The sequence below is a fragment of the Phyllobates terribilis genome, unplaced genomic scaffold (assembly GCF_046119375.1).
Source record: "Phyllobates terribilis strain yellow unplaced genomic scaffold, ASM4611937v1 Scaffold_49__1_contigs__length_9717188, whole genome shotgun sequence".
Lineage (NCBI taxonomy): Eukaryota > Metazoa > Chordata > Amphibia > Anura > Dendrobatidae > Phyllobates > Phyllobates terribilis.
This window is the reverse complement of record NW_027362809.1, coordinates 5385377-5407007: the sequence shown is the minus strand read 5'-3', so window position 1 is coordinate 5407007 and position 21631 is coordinate 5385377. Positions and strand designations below refer to the sequence as shown.

General features: G+C 45.2%; 1 protein-coding gene across 1 annotated transcript; it reads right to left on the bottom strand.

Moving 5' to 3' along the window:
• Nucleotides 1–1221: 1221 nt before the first annotated feature.
• On the bottom strand, nucleotides 1222–20992 carry LOC141191662 (uncharacterized). The gene is made up of 8 exons (XM_073661609.1): nucleotides 20922–20992; nucleotides 16521–16617; nucleotides 6785–6934; nucleotides 6483–6659; nucleotides 6276–6399; nucleotides 6095–6192; nucleotides 5806–5896; nucleotides 1222–2244 (listed from the first exon to the last, which is right to left on the bottom strand). The coding sequence occupies exons 3-8, from the start codon at nucleotides 6860–6862 to the stop codon at nucleotides 1319–1321; spliced, it is 1494 nt and encodes a 497-aa protein (XP_073517710.1). The 5' UTR covers nucleotides 6863–6934; nucleotides 16521–16617; nucleotides 20922–20992; the 3' UTR covers nucleotides 1222–1318.
• Between the last annotated feature and the right edge of the window lie 639 nt (nucleotides 20993–21631).

Here is a 21631-nt window from a genome sequence, read left to right as displayed (position 1 = left end):
CCTGATGAGTGTAGCAAGGCGACTTCCAAATACATGTTTTCCAGTCTTTGTAAGGTGCACCCCATCTCTAGCAAGTAGTCCATCGTATAGGTAATTCATTCCGTGATCCAGAAATCCAAATCCTTGTTGACGGCACCATCGACGTAGCCAGTTGTTCACCTGTAGAATCTTATTCCACCTCATTGTTCCATGGCCATCCACTGGGAGGATGGATGAGAAGACCACCTGCGCTCCCAATTCTTTCACTTTCTTGCCTAAGTCTTCAAAGTCACTGCAGATGGTTTCCAGGTCCTTTCTTGCGGTGTCATTTGTCCCCACATGTATTAGCAGGAATGGATAGTGATCTGTAGGTCTGAAGAGTCTTGATATCCTGTCAGACACATCTTTAATTTTTGCTCCTGGAAGACAGCACATTTCTCTTGAGGTTATGTCTGGTCTGCAGATAGCGGCCTCTGTTCCTCTTAACAGGGAATCCCCCATGACCACCACTCTCCGTTTTTTCTTCACAACATTCTTCTTTCTCCATCCAGGAGGATTCTGAGGGCTTACAAGGTTATTCATTGCTGGCAAAGTCTTATTTTGCTGTATTTCTTCATGGTTCTCCTGCGTGAGAGCCTGGTACTGGTTCCTGAGCAGTATGGGTGCTGACTGCCTCTCGATCCTCCTGCTTCTCTGGGTCACATGCTTCCATTCCTCTGTTTCGTCAGGTGCAGTTCGAATTTCTTCTCTTTCTGAATCATGAAGAGATAATTCTGCTCTGTCTAAGAACTCTTCACCTTCCTTAATGATTTTCAAGGTAGTTAACCTCTCTTCTAGATTTCGCAACTTTTCCTCCAACAGGGACACAAGCTTGCATTTCTGGCATGTGAAGTTTGGCTTTTCCACTGGCAAGTCTGTGAACATGTAGCAGGATATGCAGCTCACCAAATGGCTCCTGGACTCTTCCATGTTCTTACTGTTAATGTTCTGAAAACAGTGAAAAAAGCTTAAAAAAAAAGCTTCAAAATGCACGCGGTTTGCATCCATAATTCATATTTAACAGTAATATAGCACACCTAGAAGTGTATAGGATTATAATGTTTATTACAATATTATGGTTATATAAGAAATTTCAAGAATGTGGAATGTTAATTGTAAGATATAGTGACTGCAAGTTATCAGACAGTAATGGGCAAGCTGAAAGGATATATAGGAGAGATGCATGTATGTCATCTCTATGGTATGTTATTTTATTACTGTATGTACTGGTTTCTTGGTTTGTAAAAAAAAACTAACAAAAAAATAACTATAAAAATTTATTGGATTAAAAAAAAAAAGATTAGGAAAAAGGCTTCTCCCCTGTGTGAGTTCTCATGTGTCTATCCAAAGCTGATTTCTGGTTAAAACCTTTCCCACATTCTGAACACGAAAAAGGGTTCTCCCCTGTGTGGGTTCTCTGGTGACTAACCAAATCTGATTTATGGTTAAAACATTTCCCACATTCTGAACACGAAAAAGGCTTCTCCCCTGTGTGGGTTCTCTGGTGCTTAATCAAAGCTGATTTCTGGTTAAAACATTTGCCACATTCTGAACATGAAAAAGGCTTCTCTCCTGTGTGAGTTCTCTGGTGATCAACCAAAGTGGATTTCCGGTTAAAACATTTCCCACATTCTGAACATGAAAAAGGCTTCTCCCCTGTGTGGGTTCTCTGGTGCTTAATCAAAGCTGATTTCTGGTTAAAACATTTGCCACATTCTGAACATGAAAAAGGCTTCTCTCCTGTGTGAGTTCTCTGGTGATCAACCAAAGTGGATTTCCGGTTAAAACATTTGCCACATTCTGAACATGAAAAACGCTTCTCCGCTGTGTGAGTTCGCTGGTGCGCAACAAAATCTGATTTCTGGTTAAAACTTCTGCCACATTTGGAACAAAGCAATCTATTGTCTGCTGTGTGTATTTTTTGATGCTTAAGAATAGATTTTTCGAGGGTAAAACTATTTCCATTTTCTGAACGTGAAAATGACCTCTTTCCTTTAGGAGCAGTTCGTTTTTTAATGCTTATTTTTTTATTTTGATTTTTTTCCTTCATAGTCGGTAATGAATCAGAAGACAGGACCTGTTCCATAGGCTTAGATGATAGATCTTTGCTTTGAAGGGATGATGGTATATCCGGAGAAATGGCATTCACTTCAATTGTATCCTGTAAGATCTCAAGATCATTCAATTTAAAAATCTCCTGTCCCTCCGATCTCCTGGTACAGTCATCTGCCAAGAAAAAAAAACAATTAATAATTTTGAATGAAATATCCTTGAATTTATATTTTTGAACATTTCTACTTAAATGTCTGTAGAAATGGCAAGTTATTGACAGAATGACAGTGAAACGTGAAAACCTCATAGGATGAACCAGTAGAGCGTGATGTTGAACTGTTTGTTCATTCTGTCTCCAAAATATGGAATAAGAAGCCACCAAACAATGTTATGTTGACAAAAATAATATCAATAAAAACGTCTTCTCATCCATAAACCAATGCAGCAAAATCCGGTCTCCCAAAGTCAAATCTCCAGCTTCCTTCTAAGCCTTGAAGTGTGCCTAAACAATATTTAGCAACCATGTATTTGGCATTACTATAGTGAGAAGAACCCACTTAATCTACAGTGTGTGTCTGCTGGAGCACAATCTGGGCACTATGTGTTGGGTAATAAAATGGCAAATGCGTAATTTTCACTCTCCAACATCCACTGCGTGCTAATTTCTGGAAAGTGATTGTGGAGTCAAAATATTCACTGCACCAATAGTTAATTCACTGAGGGTTATAATTTTCAAAATGAAGTTACTTTATGGTGATTTCTACTGCTCTGGTTTTCTGTCATTTTATTATATTAAGGCATCTGTAAATGGTGTGTCCCATCTCCTCTGGTGATAAATGGATTATATAGCACCAAGCCTGTTCGTGGTGGCCATCTTTTGAGCTGCCAGGTGACCATACAGTTCATACAGTGCCCCCAATACATTGTGTCTGGGAACTATTCCAGCAAGATCTGCATTCCTAATAGCTAAATGTCGCTCCTTCCCTTCTTAACCTGCCATGTGCCCAGACAGTAGTGTACAGCTGTATATAGGGTATTGTCAAATTCAAGAGAAGTTGGAAAATAATTTGTAAGGTCCATTTGTTTCCTATTATCCTTTGTGAAGAATTCCAAAGTTATCTCCACATAAAGTGACACATGTCAGATTTGAAAATGGAGCCTGACTAGAAACATAAAACTGGCTGCAGGAAGAGGTTAAATCAGAGGATCACTGAAGTCAAAAACTGTGACTATAGACAATAACACATCTACTGAAATGATCAAACTCAACAGTCTCCATCAGTTAAAAACAAGTAACTAGCGGTGAAACCTCTCTGGGGTAATTAAGAGTATGGGGCTCGGTGGCTCTTAGCAATCTAAACTATCGTAAGGGACAATATTTTCTGTCAGATGAGTTTCAAGAAGAAATATTAGACATTTAAAGAGAACTTTTCATAATAGTGCAGAGCTGAGGTGTCTTAAATTTAGACCTCGGGCATTGGGAAGACATAATGGAGACCTTCTTTTAAAGACAACGAGGGAGTTACAGAGTCACATAAGTGAGTCAGGCCGATTCCACCACACTCAAACTATCATACAAAATGAACCTGTAAAAAAAGACAGAATAAAAGATATGTTACATCCCCAACAACAATATATGTATCAGGGGAGAACTACAACACTAAACCGGAATTGCAGTCATTTATGGTGGACCATTGGAGCTACTATGAATCCTGATGAGAAGAGTAGAGAAAGTATTAGTGCTCCTGTCAGGCAAAATGTATTTTTGGTCATAGTTTTAAAAAATGAGAGCTGTCTCAAATCTCCACCCCCCCTGTCCATTTGTAAGAGTTTTACATAGAAGTCACTGTTGCTTTTCCCCCAAACCTCAGGAATTTTTAAGAGCGTCATAAAGCCTCAGCTCAGAAAAAGCACTGGTATACCCTGGATTTTTCCCTCCAATCCTATTGTTTAGCTGTACAAACGTTTAATGTCGATTTTAATAATGCACATGACTGTCACAAACACAGGGACCACATTTTTGAGATCGTCAACTTTTTCCAATTGTGATGGTGTGGTTTTCGTGACTAGGAGACCACCGGAAGCCCGGGAAATGGGTTCTGAGCTTCTGAACATCATAGAGATTTCATATTTGATATCCATCTTCATGAATAGTGTTGAGGGCAAACATGATGTCTCCATCTTGGATGTGGGACCCCCCCACACCAAGATATGAAATCTGAAGGAGTTTTAGGTCTTCTGCAGCTGGGTGGGTTCACAAAGCCGAGCCCCCGTGTGAGGTAAGCACCATGGGTGTCTCCTAATGTTTTGGCTCCTTTACTAAAAACCAGAACGGCCATTTTTTAAGTCATTCTTGCCCCGGGACGTCAGATGCATGCACACCACGCTGCGTGGAAGAATCGCATCTAATTTCCGGGGAGCCGTCCCGCCACAGAATCTGAGACCATCACCACGTGGCACAGGTTTTGCTATTACTTATCCCTTTTATTTTAATAGCTGTTTATGCATATATGTACATTGTCTCTTTTATAATATCTTGTATATCTTTTGTAAATACTGCCCACTTTCGGGAGTAAATCATTATTATTTACCAGCTTCGTTCTTCTTGTCCTATGTCGAGCACCCGCTGATTCACGTTACCTAATGGGTACCCGATCCACCTGTTAAGCGATTGGTGGTGGCAGTATACCAGTATTTATGTGATATTGTGGTTTGAGGGTGGCTGGTCGGAGGTATATATACATTCCTGGAAGGAACTGGTGGTATATATATACGTCCTGTCACATCACGTGCCGCAATAGTCGACATAAATTAGAGCAGCTGAGCCCGTGCTTATCCTCGGTCAATACCGTGTTTGATCAGCAGGATAAGGGGGCACCAGAGAGCTGCAAGGTCTGACCAATTGGTGTTTTCGTGACAGCTCCCCATTTCAGGAGAGATTGTGCAGTAATCTGAATTCCTTAGGATTGAAAACATAATGGAATTTATGATGTGGAGTGAATCCATGAAACCAGGGCTCGAGCCATGCCAACACATCTTCTGCAGGCGTGAATATATGTATATTACAGCCTTCAGCCAAGCACAGCTTAGAGATATATCATGGCACAGGTGTAATGTTTTTATGTAGTTTATCACGATCCTGTTTGAAGTTAATTGGTTTGAAAAGTCAAGATAAAGGGAAACTCTGTTGTTATTGTACAGAAATTCACACTTGGCCTCACTGCACATTTAATGTTGATCATAAAAGCGAAGTTTGTCCAGAAAGACTGGACCTGGTCTTGTAGGAACCATATGAGCACATTCAGCAGCACAGAAGGGAGAGAAGGTAGATTCATCCAATAAGATATCAGGGATCTAGGAAGCCAACACCATCATTACCCTCCGCTTTCTCTTACAGGCCCAGCATAATATTTTTCTTCAAGTGATTTTCTAACGTGTCAGCACATTCTACGTACGCTGTCATCTGGCTTTGTTACAGATCTGGGCAGGTAACGGACAGCGTCTCCTAATCCCAGGGGGTAGGTGGATCCTCCAGGTTGTAAGTTCTCTAGAAAAGGTCTTTCCCAATTCACAAAGTAATTTGAACATTTTCGGATGGAGGAGAATGTTATGCTCTAGCGGCAAAATGGTGATCACACGATTGTGATACTACCGGACTGCACTATCAATAGAGCAGCCACAGCTGGTGACTGAGAAGACTCTGTGACTTCTCTGCATTTAGTGGTTACTACTCACCTGGATGGTTATCTGTAGGAATCTCCTCTTTACACCGCTCATCACCTCTCACATATGTCTCTGTAGTATTAATATGGGTCAGATCTTCACCCTGAAACAAATATTGTAAAAGTCACAGACAGATGGAGAAGTCCCATCTATGATCAGCTTTAATCCTGCCATCTCAACCGTTCTCATTACAGAAATATAAAACATATAATCCTGGTGGATAAAACAAGACTGAGCACAAGACCTTCACAGCCGTCTACACATCATAGGGGAGATCTCATGACACCTTCTCTCCATCTACCTGATGATCCTGAGGAACATTGGGGTCTTCCTGTTTACAGTCTTGTGAAAGAAGAGGATGGGGACATCTCTCTGGTGTTGTCCTCTTACTGGATCGATCTGGAGGAAACACATACAGGGACTGAATTCATCCTTTATATACAGATAATTATAGGCCATGTGTATTTAGTCCTGTTTATTACCTGGCGATGTGAGGCACTGGGGAACCTCCATCATGACGTCCTTGTACAGATCTTTGTGTCCTTCTAAATACTCCCACTCCTCCATGGAGAAATAGACAGCGACATTCTGACACCTTATAGGAACCTGACACATACAATGATACAGTCATCCCCCCGATCCCTTCATAGCATTACTGTATAATGTCCCAGAATTCCCAGCAGTGTCACCTCTCCAGTCAGCAGCTCAATCATCTTGTAGGTGAGTTCTAGGATCTTCTGGTCATTGATGTCCTCATGCATCAGGGTGTAAGGTGGAGGCCTTGTGATTGGGCTCAGGGGTCTTCCCCATCCCTCAGACACAGGGTCCTGACAGCGCTCACTAGAGGTCTTCACTACTATGTAATCCTGGTTATGTAGAGACACATTCATAAATCTCACTACAGATATTTCCAGAGTCCTCACCTCTCCAGTTCTGTCTGTTATTCCCATAGATAAGAATGATGTAATGTGACGTCATCAGAATCTCTCACCTCTCCAGTAAGACGGAAGAGGATGTCTAGGGTGAGGTGTAATATCCTCTCCGCCATCTTGTCTCTGTCCATATCCATCTTTGATGGGTAAATCAGGAAAATTCTCTTATCTAGAAGATCTTCACTGAGAGGATCCGATATTGTAGAAACCTGAATAAGAAGATGAGACAATGTAACATAAAAATCCTGTGTAATAATACAATTACTGGAGATAATAAGGGAAACATTTGAGGAGATTTATTATTTTACAGTATTCAGTTTTCTTCTTTACATCTACTAATAAAACCTATATATTTTAGGCCACAGACAGCAAGCAGTTTCTTCCTCTCCAGTTGAATACGTTTCTCATAGACTCATCTTCCTTATTGCTAATTCTCGTCTCATTTACAGACACTGGAATCAGCATTAGTAATACTGCAGGAGATATTCATTACACGTGACATGAGAAATAATTATTTCATGGTGAGGACGACATATTCATTTCTACTACAGCTCTAGAAACATTTTTGGCCAAAGTCTGTCACTGACTACATCACCACCAGCCGTCTATATGAATGTTTCCCGTCTTCCCCGGGCTCTACCATGTTGGATCTCATCACTGATTCACACACAGAAGTTTGAGGCTTTTATAAAAGCTTTTTTGTTTGCACAAACACCGCGGACAGAAATTATTTGATACCAAAGTCTCCATATACAGTTTTTTATGGGGTTTATTTATGGCCTTAGGCTTTCCTATATTACAAGAAATACACCAGAAAAAAAATCAGATATTAAAATGTTTCAAAAGAAAACTGGCACCAACAATTCTTGTAAAAAGAAAGAAACTTGCAAAACGTATTAGGCCCATTGTTATTTCTTAAGAAGTTAAACATTTGTTTTTTTTAAAAAATAACTCTTTTGGGCACCAGAACATAGATGTACACCGCAGGGATGGCGCAAGTGCGGCTGCAACAGAAACCTTGGCAGTTTAACCACTTGCTGCTGTCAAAAGGAAACATGGCATCTATGAAGGTTTGACAAAGTTCGGCTCAATTCCCCTCCTCACCCAAGTACTCAATAGTAATAAGTTACCTTTTAACACCCCCAAACACATTAGACTAAAGTTGCATTAAAGCACTGATTTCAGTGGGGTTTAGTCGACTATACAATGTATTTGGGGCCTACCAACATATAATGTCAGGGCAGAGAAGGATCTGGCATCCTGAATTTCAGAGGCTATTTCGTTTGTTCTTCCTGTAGATAATCCTCCGCTATAGGAGTCCGGAGGCGACTCTCTCATACAGACCACAGGAAAGCTGGAATATTTGTGTGTATGGGGGAGTCGGGAGAGATAGCCGTCTGCCAAATGACCATTTAGGCAACACTTATCTCATGTGTATGGAGTAATTAGTATTACACTGACAGGCAGGGATAATACACGGCACTACAGTAGTACAGTGCATCACCGGAGCGATCAGAGGCTTGTATGTTGTATGATCGCACTAATCAGTGTTGTTTAAAAAAAGGTTTAAAGTGAAAAAAATATTACAGTTTTATCAACAAGAAATATCAGTCACTATAGTGAAAACAGATTCACTGCGCAATGTTAGGTAAGTCACGTCCATAACAACAATAGCTATAAGTGGACCCCCCAACCTCAAAAGGAAGTAAATATGTATATAGAGAACTCATATCTCCTGATTCTGCAAGTCTGGACCAGATGATGTGGAGATGAATGAGGAAGAACAATGTCCAAGGGTAAGTGCCCACGATCAGGAAGAGCAGAGTTTTGGATGCAGCTCACCTGTGCTGCGTATAAAACGCTACATTCCACATTACAAGCACAGTAGATGGGATTTATAGAAATCCCATGCCCAAGGTGCTTCTATTTGACGTTGTGTAAACTCACCGGTGGTGCGGGTTTACGAGCCACAGCATGTTAATTTCTGTTGTGGAGACACTAGTCTCCGCAAACAGAAATTTCCACAATAGAAAGTATTAGATGTGGTAAATCCGCATTGTTCAATGAACACATGCAGATTTAACTGCGTGATTGAATGCATAATGCAGAAGAAGCAGCCCGGAACTTTCTGGTTTCATGTAGCAGTATATAACTTTTGTTACAAGCCACAACAGTCCAGCAAACCATTATGGGAAGGCCCATCATCCCTTGTGTCACTACGGCCCCTGAGAGCTACTCTATGCTCCCAGTTGATTTGTCAGGACCTCACTGGCTGAGGTCCATCGGTACAACTTCTCAGTAGTACTCTCTATGTTCATTCGATGACTGGCTTCCTCAGGGGGCTGGGGTTATAATTAGTGTTGAGCATTCCGATACTGAAATATCGGGTATCGGCCAATATTCGCGGTATCGGAATTCCGATACTTTTGCAATATCGTATACCGGAATCGGAAGTTCCCATAATGCAATGAGCCATTTTCATTTTATTCAGCCAATGAGGATCCTAAGAAGTGTGGGCACATCCTGTTAGGCATGTAGGCATCTTAACTAATGGCATGGCTGTGATTGGCTGCTGAAATGATGTCATGATGCACTATAAAAGCCGCCGCCGCCATTTTGAGCTCACTCTGCTGTGAATTCAGTTAGGGATAGGACGCTATTGTTCTGAGGGACAGTTTTAGCTACCTATTTGGTCTATTCTGCTTTACCCAAGCTACTTTATAAATCGCTGTGCCTTGCAGCGCTAGTGCACAGTTCTCTGTGCTGTTCACCGCTGTCTGCAAGGTCTGTGTGTGTGAGTGCAGCTCACCCTGTAGTGTGTGCTTCAGCCACGTCTGGTTGTAGTGCACTCAGTGTGTGTCACTGCCTCATACATTGTCCTTTTTTGCCAATTCATAATTTTTCCTGATATCTCCCATTAGTGTGGTGGTTCCATCCGTATTCAGCTACATTGGTTCCAAACACACTATATAGGAGAAGATAGAGGAGCCTTTCTGCAGCATTGTGCCCTGCAGCCCCAGCCAGATTAGTATTAGCCTATTTTTTGTAGCCTCATCTATTGCATTGTAGGTTACCTTCCTACATTGTAATAGCTACAAAAAGTTTGTGATACTATCGGTATTACATCTTTGGGCACATCCAGTGTCTTTTTGTGACAAAAAAAAACCTAAATAAAGTTCACCAAACACTCAACTTTACAGTTGTGTAGGCCACATTAGCTCTTATTAAAGTCTAGTCCACACTTTATAAAATTAGTGTTTCTTATACCTGTTAGCAGCTGTTCAGGAATAAGCACACTAAGCCCTTGGTACACAGATAAAGATAGGCAGAAAAGTACTAAGATGAAGAAAGCAGGGAGTAAGGCATGTGGTCGTGGGCATGGAGTTTCTGCAGGGAGAGGACGTGAGGATTCTGTGCCTGCAGGGAGAAGACTTTGGGATTCTGTGCCTGCTGCGGGCACCAGTGACTCAGCATCCCCCAATTTTACCAGGGAACAGTCCTTTATGCGCAGCTTTGTAGGAGCTAGCCGAACCCCACTGGAGGACCAAATTGAAGCCGTTGTCGGATGGATGGCAGCTAACGCATCGACTTCAATTAGTTCCAGATCCTCTCAGGTCCTGAGCACTGAAGAGCACCCATCTGTCTCTTCACCACCTGCCAAATTGCCCAGGCAGTCAGAGAGCCCTGGACAGGAGCCATCTCTACTTCTGTTCTCTGAATCTCTTGGCTTGTAAAGAGGGAGCCAGCCAAGCAGAATTCGAGAATTTGAAGAAGAGGTAGTATGCAGTGATGCGCAACCGTTTTGTCTCTCTGAATCTGAAGAGGCGGGTGGGCCAGTGCCTATGGTCAGCAGCGCACCTCAGTACGCATCTGATGATGAGACTCAGGTGCCACTTTCTGGTGCGTACTGTGCTGTCGAGACTACCCAGGAGAAGCAGTTGTTTGAAAAGGGTGGTGTAGATGATGAGGTCCTTGACCCATCATGGTGTGAGGGACAGGAAGGTGGTGGGAGCAGCTCTGAGGAAGAGATTCCCCGAACAGCCCAAAAAGGAGGGAGAGGGAGGGGGCAGACTTGGTTGCCTGTAGCCTCCACTTAGGCACCCATTAGGAGCATGGCTCTTCCAAAATCCAAAGCGGGCGCTCCCAAGACTTGCAGTGCCTGGTCCTTTTTTGACACAGTTGCAGATGACATTTGCTTTGTCAAATGCAAGCTGTGTAATCAGAAGGTGAAAAGAGGGAAAAGTGTCAGCAACCTCAATACCACAAATATGTGGAAACATGTGCGGACCAAGCACATGGTGGAGTTACAAAAACACACTGAAGACCTAGGCCAACCTACAGCGCCACCTACCACCTCTTCAGCTCGTGTTGTAGCCTCTTCCTCCAGCTCACACACAGCTGGTTCGGCTTCCTCACAGGATCGCCATGGAAGAATCTCTGGCACTGTTGTACAGAGACACAGTGTAATTCCACCCACAGCACCACTTTCCCAGTCATCCTCACACTCCCAGGCCAGTCTACAGCCATCGTTAGCACAGGCATGGGAGAAAAGGCGCTCATACTCGGCAAACCACCCCCGAGCACAGGCTCTGAATGCTGGCATTGCTAAACTACTGGCCCTTGAAATGCTATCATTCAGGCTGGTGGAGACTGACACCTTCCGTAACTTTATGGCATTGGCAGTCCCACAATACAACGTACCCAGCCGCTTTTATTTCAGCAGGCAAGCCGTCCCTGCCCTGCAACATCATGTGGAGGGAGAAATTAAACATGCGCTACAAAATGCCGTCAGTAGCAAGGTCCACCTGACCACCGATGCATGGACCAGTAAGCATGGACAGGGACGATACCTTTCCCTCACTGCCCATTGGGTAAATGTTGTGGAGCCGGGTACAGATCTTGAGAGTGGCGCTGTACGTGTTCTGCCAACTCCAAGGATTGCAGGAATCCAGTCTGTACACATTGACTCCTCCTCATACTCCAGTTCCTCTGAATTAGCGCTGCAGGAGCCATCACGGTCTACCTCCACATCGACCCGTGAACGGTTACCTGTTATGATGACCGATATGAGCACAGCCGTGGCCAAACGTCAACAGGCCGTATTAAAATTAATTTATTTTGGGAATCGAAGCCACACAGCGCAGGAGCTCTGGAATGCCATCAAGCAGCACAGCGACGTGTGGTTTGTGCCAGCGAATCTCCAGCCAGGCATGGTAGTGTGTGACAATGGCCGAAATCTGGTGGCAGCTCTGGGCCTAGGCAACCTCACTCACATCCCATGTCTGGCACCTGTGCTCAACTTGGTCGTGCAGAGTTTTTTGAGGGACTATCCGGATCTTGATGCACTGCTTCACAAGGTCCGCATAGAGTGCGCTCACTTGCGGCGTTCCAGCAACGCAAGATCACGCATTGCAGCTCTGCAGCGCCGATTACGTCTTCCGGAACATCGCATCATATGTGACCTACCCACCAGGTGGAATTCAACGTTACATATGTTGGAGAGGTTGTGTGAGCAGCAGGCAGCAGTAATGGAATACCAGTTGCAGCAGGCGCAAACAAGTCGCAGTGCGCGCCGTTCACACTTCACCACCACTGAGTGGGCCTCTATGAAGGACATTTGCCACGTTTTGCGTGCCTTCGATTATTCCACGCGGATGGCGAGTGCAGATGATGCACTAGTCAGCATGACTATCCCCCTTATCTGCCTGCTTGAAAAAACACTGCAAGCACTAAGGGACAAGGTTTTGGAAGAGGTGGAGGATGAGGAGTCACAAATGCCATCTGATTCTCTACAGTCTGCGCAACGTGGTTCCTCACAAAGACCTAGGCAGGGGACACTTTGTGAGGAGGATGAGGAGGAGTCAATGGATGAGGAAGACATCTGTCCAGAGGAGGGAGGTACACAATGCTCTAGTAGTCAGTATCTAGAGCGAGGGTGGGGTGATGCAGAGCAGGCAGAGATCATGCCTCAAGCAGGGGACAGCGTTTCTTGGCCAGTTGGCAGTCTGCAGCACATGGTTAATTTCATGCTGCAGTGCCTGAGAAACGACAGCCGCATCGCCCACATTCTCAACACGGCTGATTATTGGGTGTCCACCCTCCTAGATCCTCGCTACCGGGACAACTTACAAAGCCTCATAACACCGTTGAACCGGGAGCGTAAAATGCGGGAGTACCAAGACGCACTGGTGCATTCCATCATGTTCTCCATTCCAACCGAGAGCAGTGCTGCTAGTGCTTTACAAAGCAGCTCAGTGCGTCGAGGCAGTGGAGGAAGCTCTGCACAAAGAGGGAGCAGAAGCAGCGCCTCAGCACAAGGCAAGACCAGTATGGCCAAATGTGGCAAAGTTTTGTGTCCCCACCTCCACAAATGTCTACACCATCATAGACGGCTCCAGTCAGCAGGAGGCAACGTTTCCGTCAGATGGTGACAGACTACATGTCTTGCCCTCTCAGTGTACTCCCAGACGGCTCTTCTCCCTTCAAGTTTTGGGTCTGTAAGCTGAATACATGGCCAGAGCTTAGTCAGTATGCATTGGAGGTGCTAGCTTGCCCTGCTGCTAGTGTATTATCGGAACGCGTCTTTAGTGCCGCAGGTGGTGTACTAACAGACCGTCGCATGCGACTATCGTCCGATAAAGTTGACCGGCTTACTTTTCTCAAAATGAACAAGGCCTGGATCTCTCATGAATTTGCCAGTCCTCTTCCAGAATAAATAATTGGTTGGCAACAGTATCCAGGTCTCCTGTTGTGTTCATGTTTCTACCACCTGAACTGTAATCCCTGAGCTCCAACACCGCCAGTTGGCGCTCAGAAGTGCCGTCTGCACAGTCAACACTTGCTGCCGTGTTATTGGGGTTCAGTAACGTCAGCTGTTCCCCTGCTGTGCGGACGGCAATTTCTCCTGCTTTGTCCACATCCACTGTACTACTGATTTAAAACTTGCTCCAATTACACCTCTGGCTCCTCGGTTTTTAGTATTTACCCTGGGCTCCAATACCGCTAGTTGCTGCTCAGAAGTGCCGTCTGCACAGTCAACGCTTGCTCCAGTGTTATTGGGGTTCAGTAACGTCAGCTGATCCCCAGCTGTGTGTCCGGCAAATTCTCCTGCTTTGTCCACATCCACTGTACTACTGATTTAAAACTTGCTCCAATTACACCTCTGGCTCCTCTGTTTTTAGTATTTCCCCTGGGCTCCAATACCGCTAGTTGCTGCTCAGAAGTGCCGTCTGCACAGTCAACGCTTGCTCCAGGGTTATTGGGGTTCAGTAACGTCAGCTGATCCCCAGCTGTGTGTCCGGCAAATTCTCCTGCTTTTTCCACATCCACTGTACTACTGATTTAAAACTTGCTCCAATTACACCTCTGGCTCCTCTGTTTCTAGTATTTACCCTGGGCTCCAATACCGCTAGTTACTGCTCAGAAGTGCCGTCTGCACAGTCAACGCTTGCTCCAGTGTTATTGGGGTTCAGTAACGTCAGCTGATCCCTAGCTGTGTGTCCGGCAATTTCTCCTGCTCTGTCCACATTCACACTACTACAGATTTTAAAGTTGCTCCAATTACGCCTCTGGCTCCACTCTGTTTTTAATATTTACCCTGGGTTCCAGCACCGCCAGCTGTTTCCCAGCAGTGTCTTCGGCACGGGTACTCCCTCCTGCCCAGCCTGGTTCCAGCACGCCAGCTGTTTCTGGGTAGTGTCAACGTCACTTTGCCTCCAATGCGTTGTCCTGTTGCGGTCGGGTTAGCCGACTCTATGGTGCCTGCAGTTTAGGTGACTCCTATGTGGGTTGCGGGATCTGGCAATGAAGGCTGGTTCCATAGTGCCAATAGGACAAGCACCCCCTGTAGGACTGTGGGTTTTGGTAACTGCGGCCAGCTCGCGGCCTTGAAACTTTTTTTTACATGGGTACCTTCTGCTACTCATCCGGGTTCCAGTACCGTCAGCTGGTTCTCGGCAGTGCCTTTGGCTTAGGTGCCTCCTTCTCGGTATCCAAGTTTCACCAACGTCTGCTGGTCCTTGGTAGTGCTTTCTGGCACAGATACCTCCTGCTTAGTAACAGAGTTCCAGTACCGTCAGCTGGTCTTCGGAAGTTCCATTGGCTCTTGTACCTTCTGCTACCCATCCGGGTTCCAGTACCGTCAGCTGGTCCTCGTTAGTTCCATTTGCTTTGGTACCTTCTACTACCCATCCGGGTTCCAGTACCGTCAGTTGGTTCTCGGCAGTGCCTTTGGCTTAGGTGCCTCCTTCTCGGTATCCAAGTTCCACCAACGTCTGCTGGTCCTTGGTAGTGCTTTCTGGCACAAGTACCTCCGGCTTAGTAACCGAGTTCCAGTACCGTCAGCTGGTCTTCGGTAGTTCCATTGGCTCTTGTACCTTCTGCTACCCATCCGGGTTCCAGTACCGTCAGCTGGTCCTCGTTAGTTCCATTTGCTCTTGTACCTTCTACTACCCATCCGGGTTCCAGTACCGTCAGCTGGTCCTCGGTAGTTCCTCAGCCTTCTTGTAGCTTCTGCTACATTTCCCAAGTTCAAGTTTTTTGAAATGGTTCTTGGTAATCACTCTGGATCTCCCTGACGAGGACCCTGAAGACCTCCCCGAAGAAGACGAGGACCCCGAAGACGAGGACCCTGAAGACGAGGACCCTGAAGACCAACCCCGAAGACGAGGACCCCGAAGACGAGGACCCCGAAGACCAACCCGAAGAAGACAAGGACCCCGAAGAAGACGAGGACCCAGAAGACGACGACCCTGAAGACCACCCCGAAGAAGACGACCCTGAAGACGAGGACCCCGAAGACGACGACCCTGAAGACTACCCCGAAGAAGACCAAGAAGATGACCCTGAAGAAGTTGAACAAGAGGACAAAGAAGAAGAAGACAACCACCAAGATACAGAAGAACAAGAGACAGAAAACCAAGAAGCAGAAGTACAAGAAGCTGCAGAACAAAAAGCGGAAGAACATTAAGCATAAGACTAAAAATCAGAGGAAAAGATAATATCGAAATTATAAGCAGAAGATGACTAAGCAGTGTATGGGGGTGAGTCCGTTCCTCCTCGTGGTGCCCCTGGAAAAGACCTGCTGCTGCAGGCCAAACTGAACGCGGACAAATCCTGTTGTAAATCTTTTGTGACAAGCAGAACGAAAGGTGTAATGTTCAAACTTTTATAGATAACTACAGGAATGCCTGTCACAAATAAGAATATGATGAAGATGAAGAAGTAGAATATGAAGAAGAATAATAGTTGAATAAGAAGAATATGAAGAATGTAAAAAAAAAGAATAATAAAAAGAAGGTGAAGAAGAAGATGAAGAAGGTGAAGAAGTTGATGAAAAAGATGCTGATGCTGAGGATGATGAAGGAGAAAGTGTGGGAGAAGTAAAAAAGAAGGTGAAGAGCATGGAAGTAGTGAAACATAAATATCTGACAAAATATAAAAATACTTAACATAGTCAATATTTCCGTAACGTCTTAAAAAAATATATTAATTCCTGCTATTCCATTTGATTGGGCTAAACCTCTATGCCTTTATTGTCTCCCCAACCTCCCCCAATACATTCTACATTATTCTTAGTTGTTTTCCTTCATGTAGAATTAACCTACAAGGAAAGAAAGGGTTTATTTTCATGCCGATATTTCTGTCCCATTGACTTGCATTGGTTTCCGGTATCGGAATCGGCGATATCCGATACTTTTTGGGTATCGGTCCGATCCAATCCGATCCGATATTTCCCGATATCGGAAGGTATCGCTCAACACTAGTTATAATGCAATAAAAAATGGAGTCACTTACCTTTTAAAGCCTTTGCTTTAGCACCATAGGTCCAATAGGCACCAATAAATTGGCCACTTCTATGTCCAAAATCTTAACAGCTTCTTGCTCTTTCTTCCTGCAGTCATAGTGGAGATAATATGGCGAAATTTTAAATTGATCTACCACTTTTAAAGATAATTAATGTTTTATTGCTTTTAATCCTTTAATTAGGGTTTATTTACCCCTACGGTAATTTGGTAATACGTAAATATCTCATAGATCCTGGGTTTATTAGCATCTGCAACAAAAATGGGGCTAAGTAAGTATTTATTAATTAGCCATGGGGTAGATAGTACCATTTTGTGTATGTAGGAGGCAGTACTGTGGGAAAATTTTACTGTGTGTGGGGAGGTGGCAGTACTGTGGGAACATTACACTGTTAGTGGGGGATGGCAGTCCTCTGGAAACATTATAATGTGCATGGAAGGATGGTGGTACTGTGGGAACATTATACTGTGTGTGGTGGGAATGGTGGTACTGTGGGAACATTATACTGTTAGTGGGGGGTGGCAGTCCTCTGGAAACATTATAATGTGCATGGAAGGATGGTGGTATTGTGGGAACATTAAACTTTGTGCTAGGGGAATGCTAGTACTGTGGGAACATTATACTGTGTGTGGTGGGAATGGTGGTACAGTGGGAATATTATAATGTGTGTGAGGGATGGTGGTACAGTGGAAACATTATACTGTGTGTGCGGAGGATGGTGGAACTGTTGAAATATTATCTTTTGTATGAGAGATGGCAGTACTGTAGGAACATTATACTGTGTGAGGGGCATCATACATACTGCATAAGAAGTGTAAGATTGTGCGCCATAAAAAGAGAAAATCCTCAGTGTTGTGCAGCATTTGTAGAAGAAGACTGCCATCTGTCGTCCAAGCGGAACCCTCCAGAACCAATTGGAAGAGATCGAGTTTCAGGAAGGAGTCTAGATGGTTCACCAGGTAAGGTGACTTTGATGATCCAGTTTCTTGACATAAAAGGCCAGCTCCCCAAAATGGTAGCAGATTTGTTGCCAAGCAAAGAATCGAGCACGATATGTGCAGGGGAATCTGAAGCTGAGGAACCAGGCCGTGGTAAAACCCAAGGCATCGCGTTGTGGTGCGCCGGGTAGCAGAACCCGGCCGGTGCCAGATTAGTCCCAGAATCCAGTCTATGCTAGCTAAAGCCCAAGAACCAGACCTGCGCCGATCAAGAGCCGAAGTCGCAGCTACGCCAGTCAAGGCCAGAGAACTAGACCCCAGTACTTCGGGTATGCCCACAGTTGGATAAGCACCGAAGATCCGCGAAGAGATTCCTCTCGGGAGTATACGGCTACAGTGAAGAGTGGGAGGCGCAAGTGAGCCAGGCTGCTGCTTCCAGCACTGACGTATGCTACAGGGGTTGGTCCAGGCTACTACAACAAGCAGGGCAAGGCTGGTTGAAGTGATGGCGGCCCAGCGAGCCTTGATAAACTTTGTCAGGAGGACTTGCATCCTATGGGGAAGAACCGGAAACCCCCGCTGGGAAAATATTATATACAGTGGGTACAGAAAGTATTCAGACCCCTTTAAATTTTTCACTCTTTGTTTCATTGCAGCTATTTGGTAAATTCTAAAAAGTTTATTTTTTTTCTCATTAAAGTACACTCTTCACCCCATCTTGACTGAAAAAAAAACCAAAAATGTAGAAATTTTTGCAAATTTATTAAAAAAGAAAAACTGAAATATGACATGGTCATAAGTATTCAGACCCTCTGCTCAGAAAATCATATTTAAGTCACATGCTGTCCATTTCCTTGTGATCCTCCTTGAGATGGTTCTACTCCTTCATTGGAGTCCAGCAGTGTTTAATTAAACTGATAGGACTTGATTTGGAAAGGCACACACCTGTCTATATAAGACCTCACAGTGCATGTCAGACCAAATGAGAATCATGAGCTCAAAGGAACTGCCCAAGGAGCTCAGAGACAGAATTGTGGCAAGGAACAGACCTGGCCAAGGTTACAAAAGAATTTATGCAATACTCAAGGTTCCTAAGAGCACAGTGGCCTCCATATTCCTTAAATGGAAGAAGTTTGGGACCACCAGAAGTCTTCCTAGACCTTGCCATCCAGCCAAACTGAGCCTTGGTGAGAGAGGTAAAGAAGAACCCCAAGATCACTGTGCCGAGTTCCAGAGATGCAGTAGGGAGATGGGAAAAAGTTCCACAAAGTCTATCAATGCAGCCCTCCACCAGTCGGGCCTTTATGGCAGAGTGGCCCGACGGATCCTCTCCTCAGTGTAAGACATATGAAAGCCTGCATAGAGTTTGCTCAAAAACACATGAAGGACTGCCAGACTATGAGAAATAAGATTCTCTGGTCTGAGACTAAGATAGAACTTTTTGGTGATAATTCTAAGAGGTATGTGTGGAGAAAACCAGGCACTGCTCATCATCTGCCCAATACAATCCCAACAGTGAAACATGGTGGTGGCAGCATCATGCTATGGGGGTGTTTTTCAGCTGCAGGGACAGGACGACTGGTTGCAATTGAAGGAAACATGCATGCGGCCAAATACAGATATTCTGGATGAAAACCTCTTCCAGAGTGCTCTGGACCTCAGACTTGGCCGAAGGTTCACTTTCCAACAAGACAATGACCCTAAGCACACAGCTAAAACAACAAAGCAGTGGCTTCAGAACAACTCTGCGACCATTCTTGACTGGCCCAGCCAGAGCCCTGACCTAAACCCATTTGAGCATCTCTGGAGAGACCTGAAAATGGCTGTCCACCAACGTTCACCATCCAACCTGACGAAACTGGAGCGGATCTGCAAGGAAGAATGGCAGAGGATCCCCAAATCCAGGTGTGAAAAACTTGTTGCATCAATCCCAAGAAGAGTCACGGCTGTACTAGCTCAAAAGGGTGCTTCTACTCAATACTGAGAAAAGGGTCTGAATACTTATGACCATGTGATATTTCAGTTTTTCTTTTTTAATAAATTTGCAAAAATTTCTACATTTGTACATTTTTTTCAGTCAAGATGGGGTTAGAGTGTACTTTACTGAGAAAAAAATGAACGTGTGTGCGTGTGTGTGTAAATATATATATATTTATTTGTCGGGACCATCACCCTTGTCAATAGCTAAAGTAACATACGGTCAGAGGCTGTGATTACAGTTAGAGTGAGCTGGAGAATTCATTGTATATCTGATATTCTAGATTTCACCTTGTAATCTCCCTGTTCTGCATTATTCACGGTTGCTATAGTTATAACATTTCCCCCATATCAGGGACATAAATAATTATATTTGTTACTCCCACATTGTGTATGTCTGTGCGTTGTATCCAGTCACCTGATTACAGGGGCATAATGGGGGCATTATACTGTGTGGGGGCATCATACATCCTGCATAAGGGGTATAATGGGGGCATTACACTGTGTGGGGGCATCATACATCCTGCATAAGGGGTATAATGGGGGCATTACACTGTGTGGGGGCATCATACATCCTGCACAAGGGGCATAATGGGGGCATTACACTGTGTGAGGCATCATACATCCTGCATAAGGGGCATAATGGGGGCATTACACTGTGTGGGGGGCATCATACATCCTGCATAAGGGGCATAATGGGGGCATTACACTGTGTGGGGGCATCATACATCCTGCATAAGGGGCATAATGGGGGCACTACACTGTGTGGGGGCATCATACATCCTGCATAAGGAGCATAATGAGGGGGCATTACACTGTGGGGGCATCATACATACTGCATAAAGGGTATAATGGTGGTATTACATGGTGTGGGGGCATCATACATCCTGCATAAGGGGGGCATTACACTGTGTGGGCATCATACATCCTGCATAAGGGGCATAATGGGGGCATTACACTGTGGGGGGTATCATACATACTGCATAAGGGGCATAATGGGGGCATTACACTGTGGGGGGCATGATACATCCTGCATAAGGGGCATAATGGGTGCATCATACATCCTGCATAAGGAGCATAATGGGGGCATTACACTGTGTGGGGGGCATCATACATCCTGCATAAGGGGCATAATGGGGGCATTACACTGTGTGGGGGGGCATCATACATCCTGCATAAGGGGCATAATGGGGGCATTACACTGTGTTGGGGCATTACATTGTGTGGGGGCATCATACATCCTGCATAAGGGGTATAATGGGAGCATTACACTGTGGGGGGCAGTAAAGGGGTCCTGTACTATGAGAACAATACGTTTCCTCCCTTCCTGTCTCCATAGTTGGGTCGTATGTATCTATTACAGGAAACAGAACAAAAACCTTATGATTCTTATAAAGGGGCAACACAAGACCCCAAAAGAGTCTCCGTGCTGAGGGGGTTAATGCCCCCTGCGCCCAGTAATGGGGTCTCCACATACCTCCACCTGCAGAGCCGCCACCACATATATGGCTGCTCTGTGCGCACAGGAGCTGTGATGAGGTCACAGGAGGGGAGGAGTCAGGGGTCACATGATCAGGGGCCTCAGTGGATGCAGGACTCTGCTGTGCTGGTTGTCATGGTGCTGGATGAGCTGAAGTTTATGTGTGGGGTCAGGAGGGGTTTACAGTGTGGATGTAGCAGAGCCGTGTGTGTACGAGGCGTACGGAGCAGAGCCGCGTGTGTACGAGGTGTACGGAGCGGAGCCGCGCGTGTACGAGGTGTACGGAGCAGAGCCGCGTGTGTACGAGGTGTACGGAGCAGAGCCGTGTGTGTACGAGGTGTACGGAGCAGAGCCGCGTGTGTACGAGGTGTACGGAGCAGAGCCGCGTGTGTACGAGGTGTACGGAGCAGAGCCGCGTGTGTACGAGGTGTACGGAGCAGAGCCGCGTGTGTACGAGGTGTACGGAGCAGAGCCGCGTGTGTACGAGGTGTACGGAGCAGAGCCGCGTGTGTACGAGGTGTACGGAGCAGAGCCGCGCGTGTACGAGGTGTACGGAGCAGAGCCGCGCGTGTACGAGGTGTACGGAGCAGAGCCGCGCGTGTACGAGGTGTACGGAGCAGAGCCGCGTGTGTACGAGGTGTACGGAGCAGAGCCGTGTGTACAAGGTGTACGGAGCAGAGCCGCGTGTGTACGAGGTGTACGGAGCG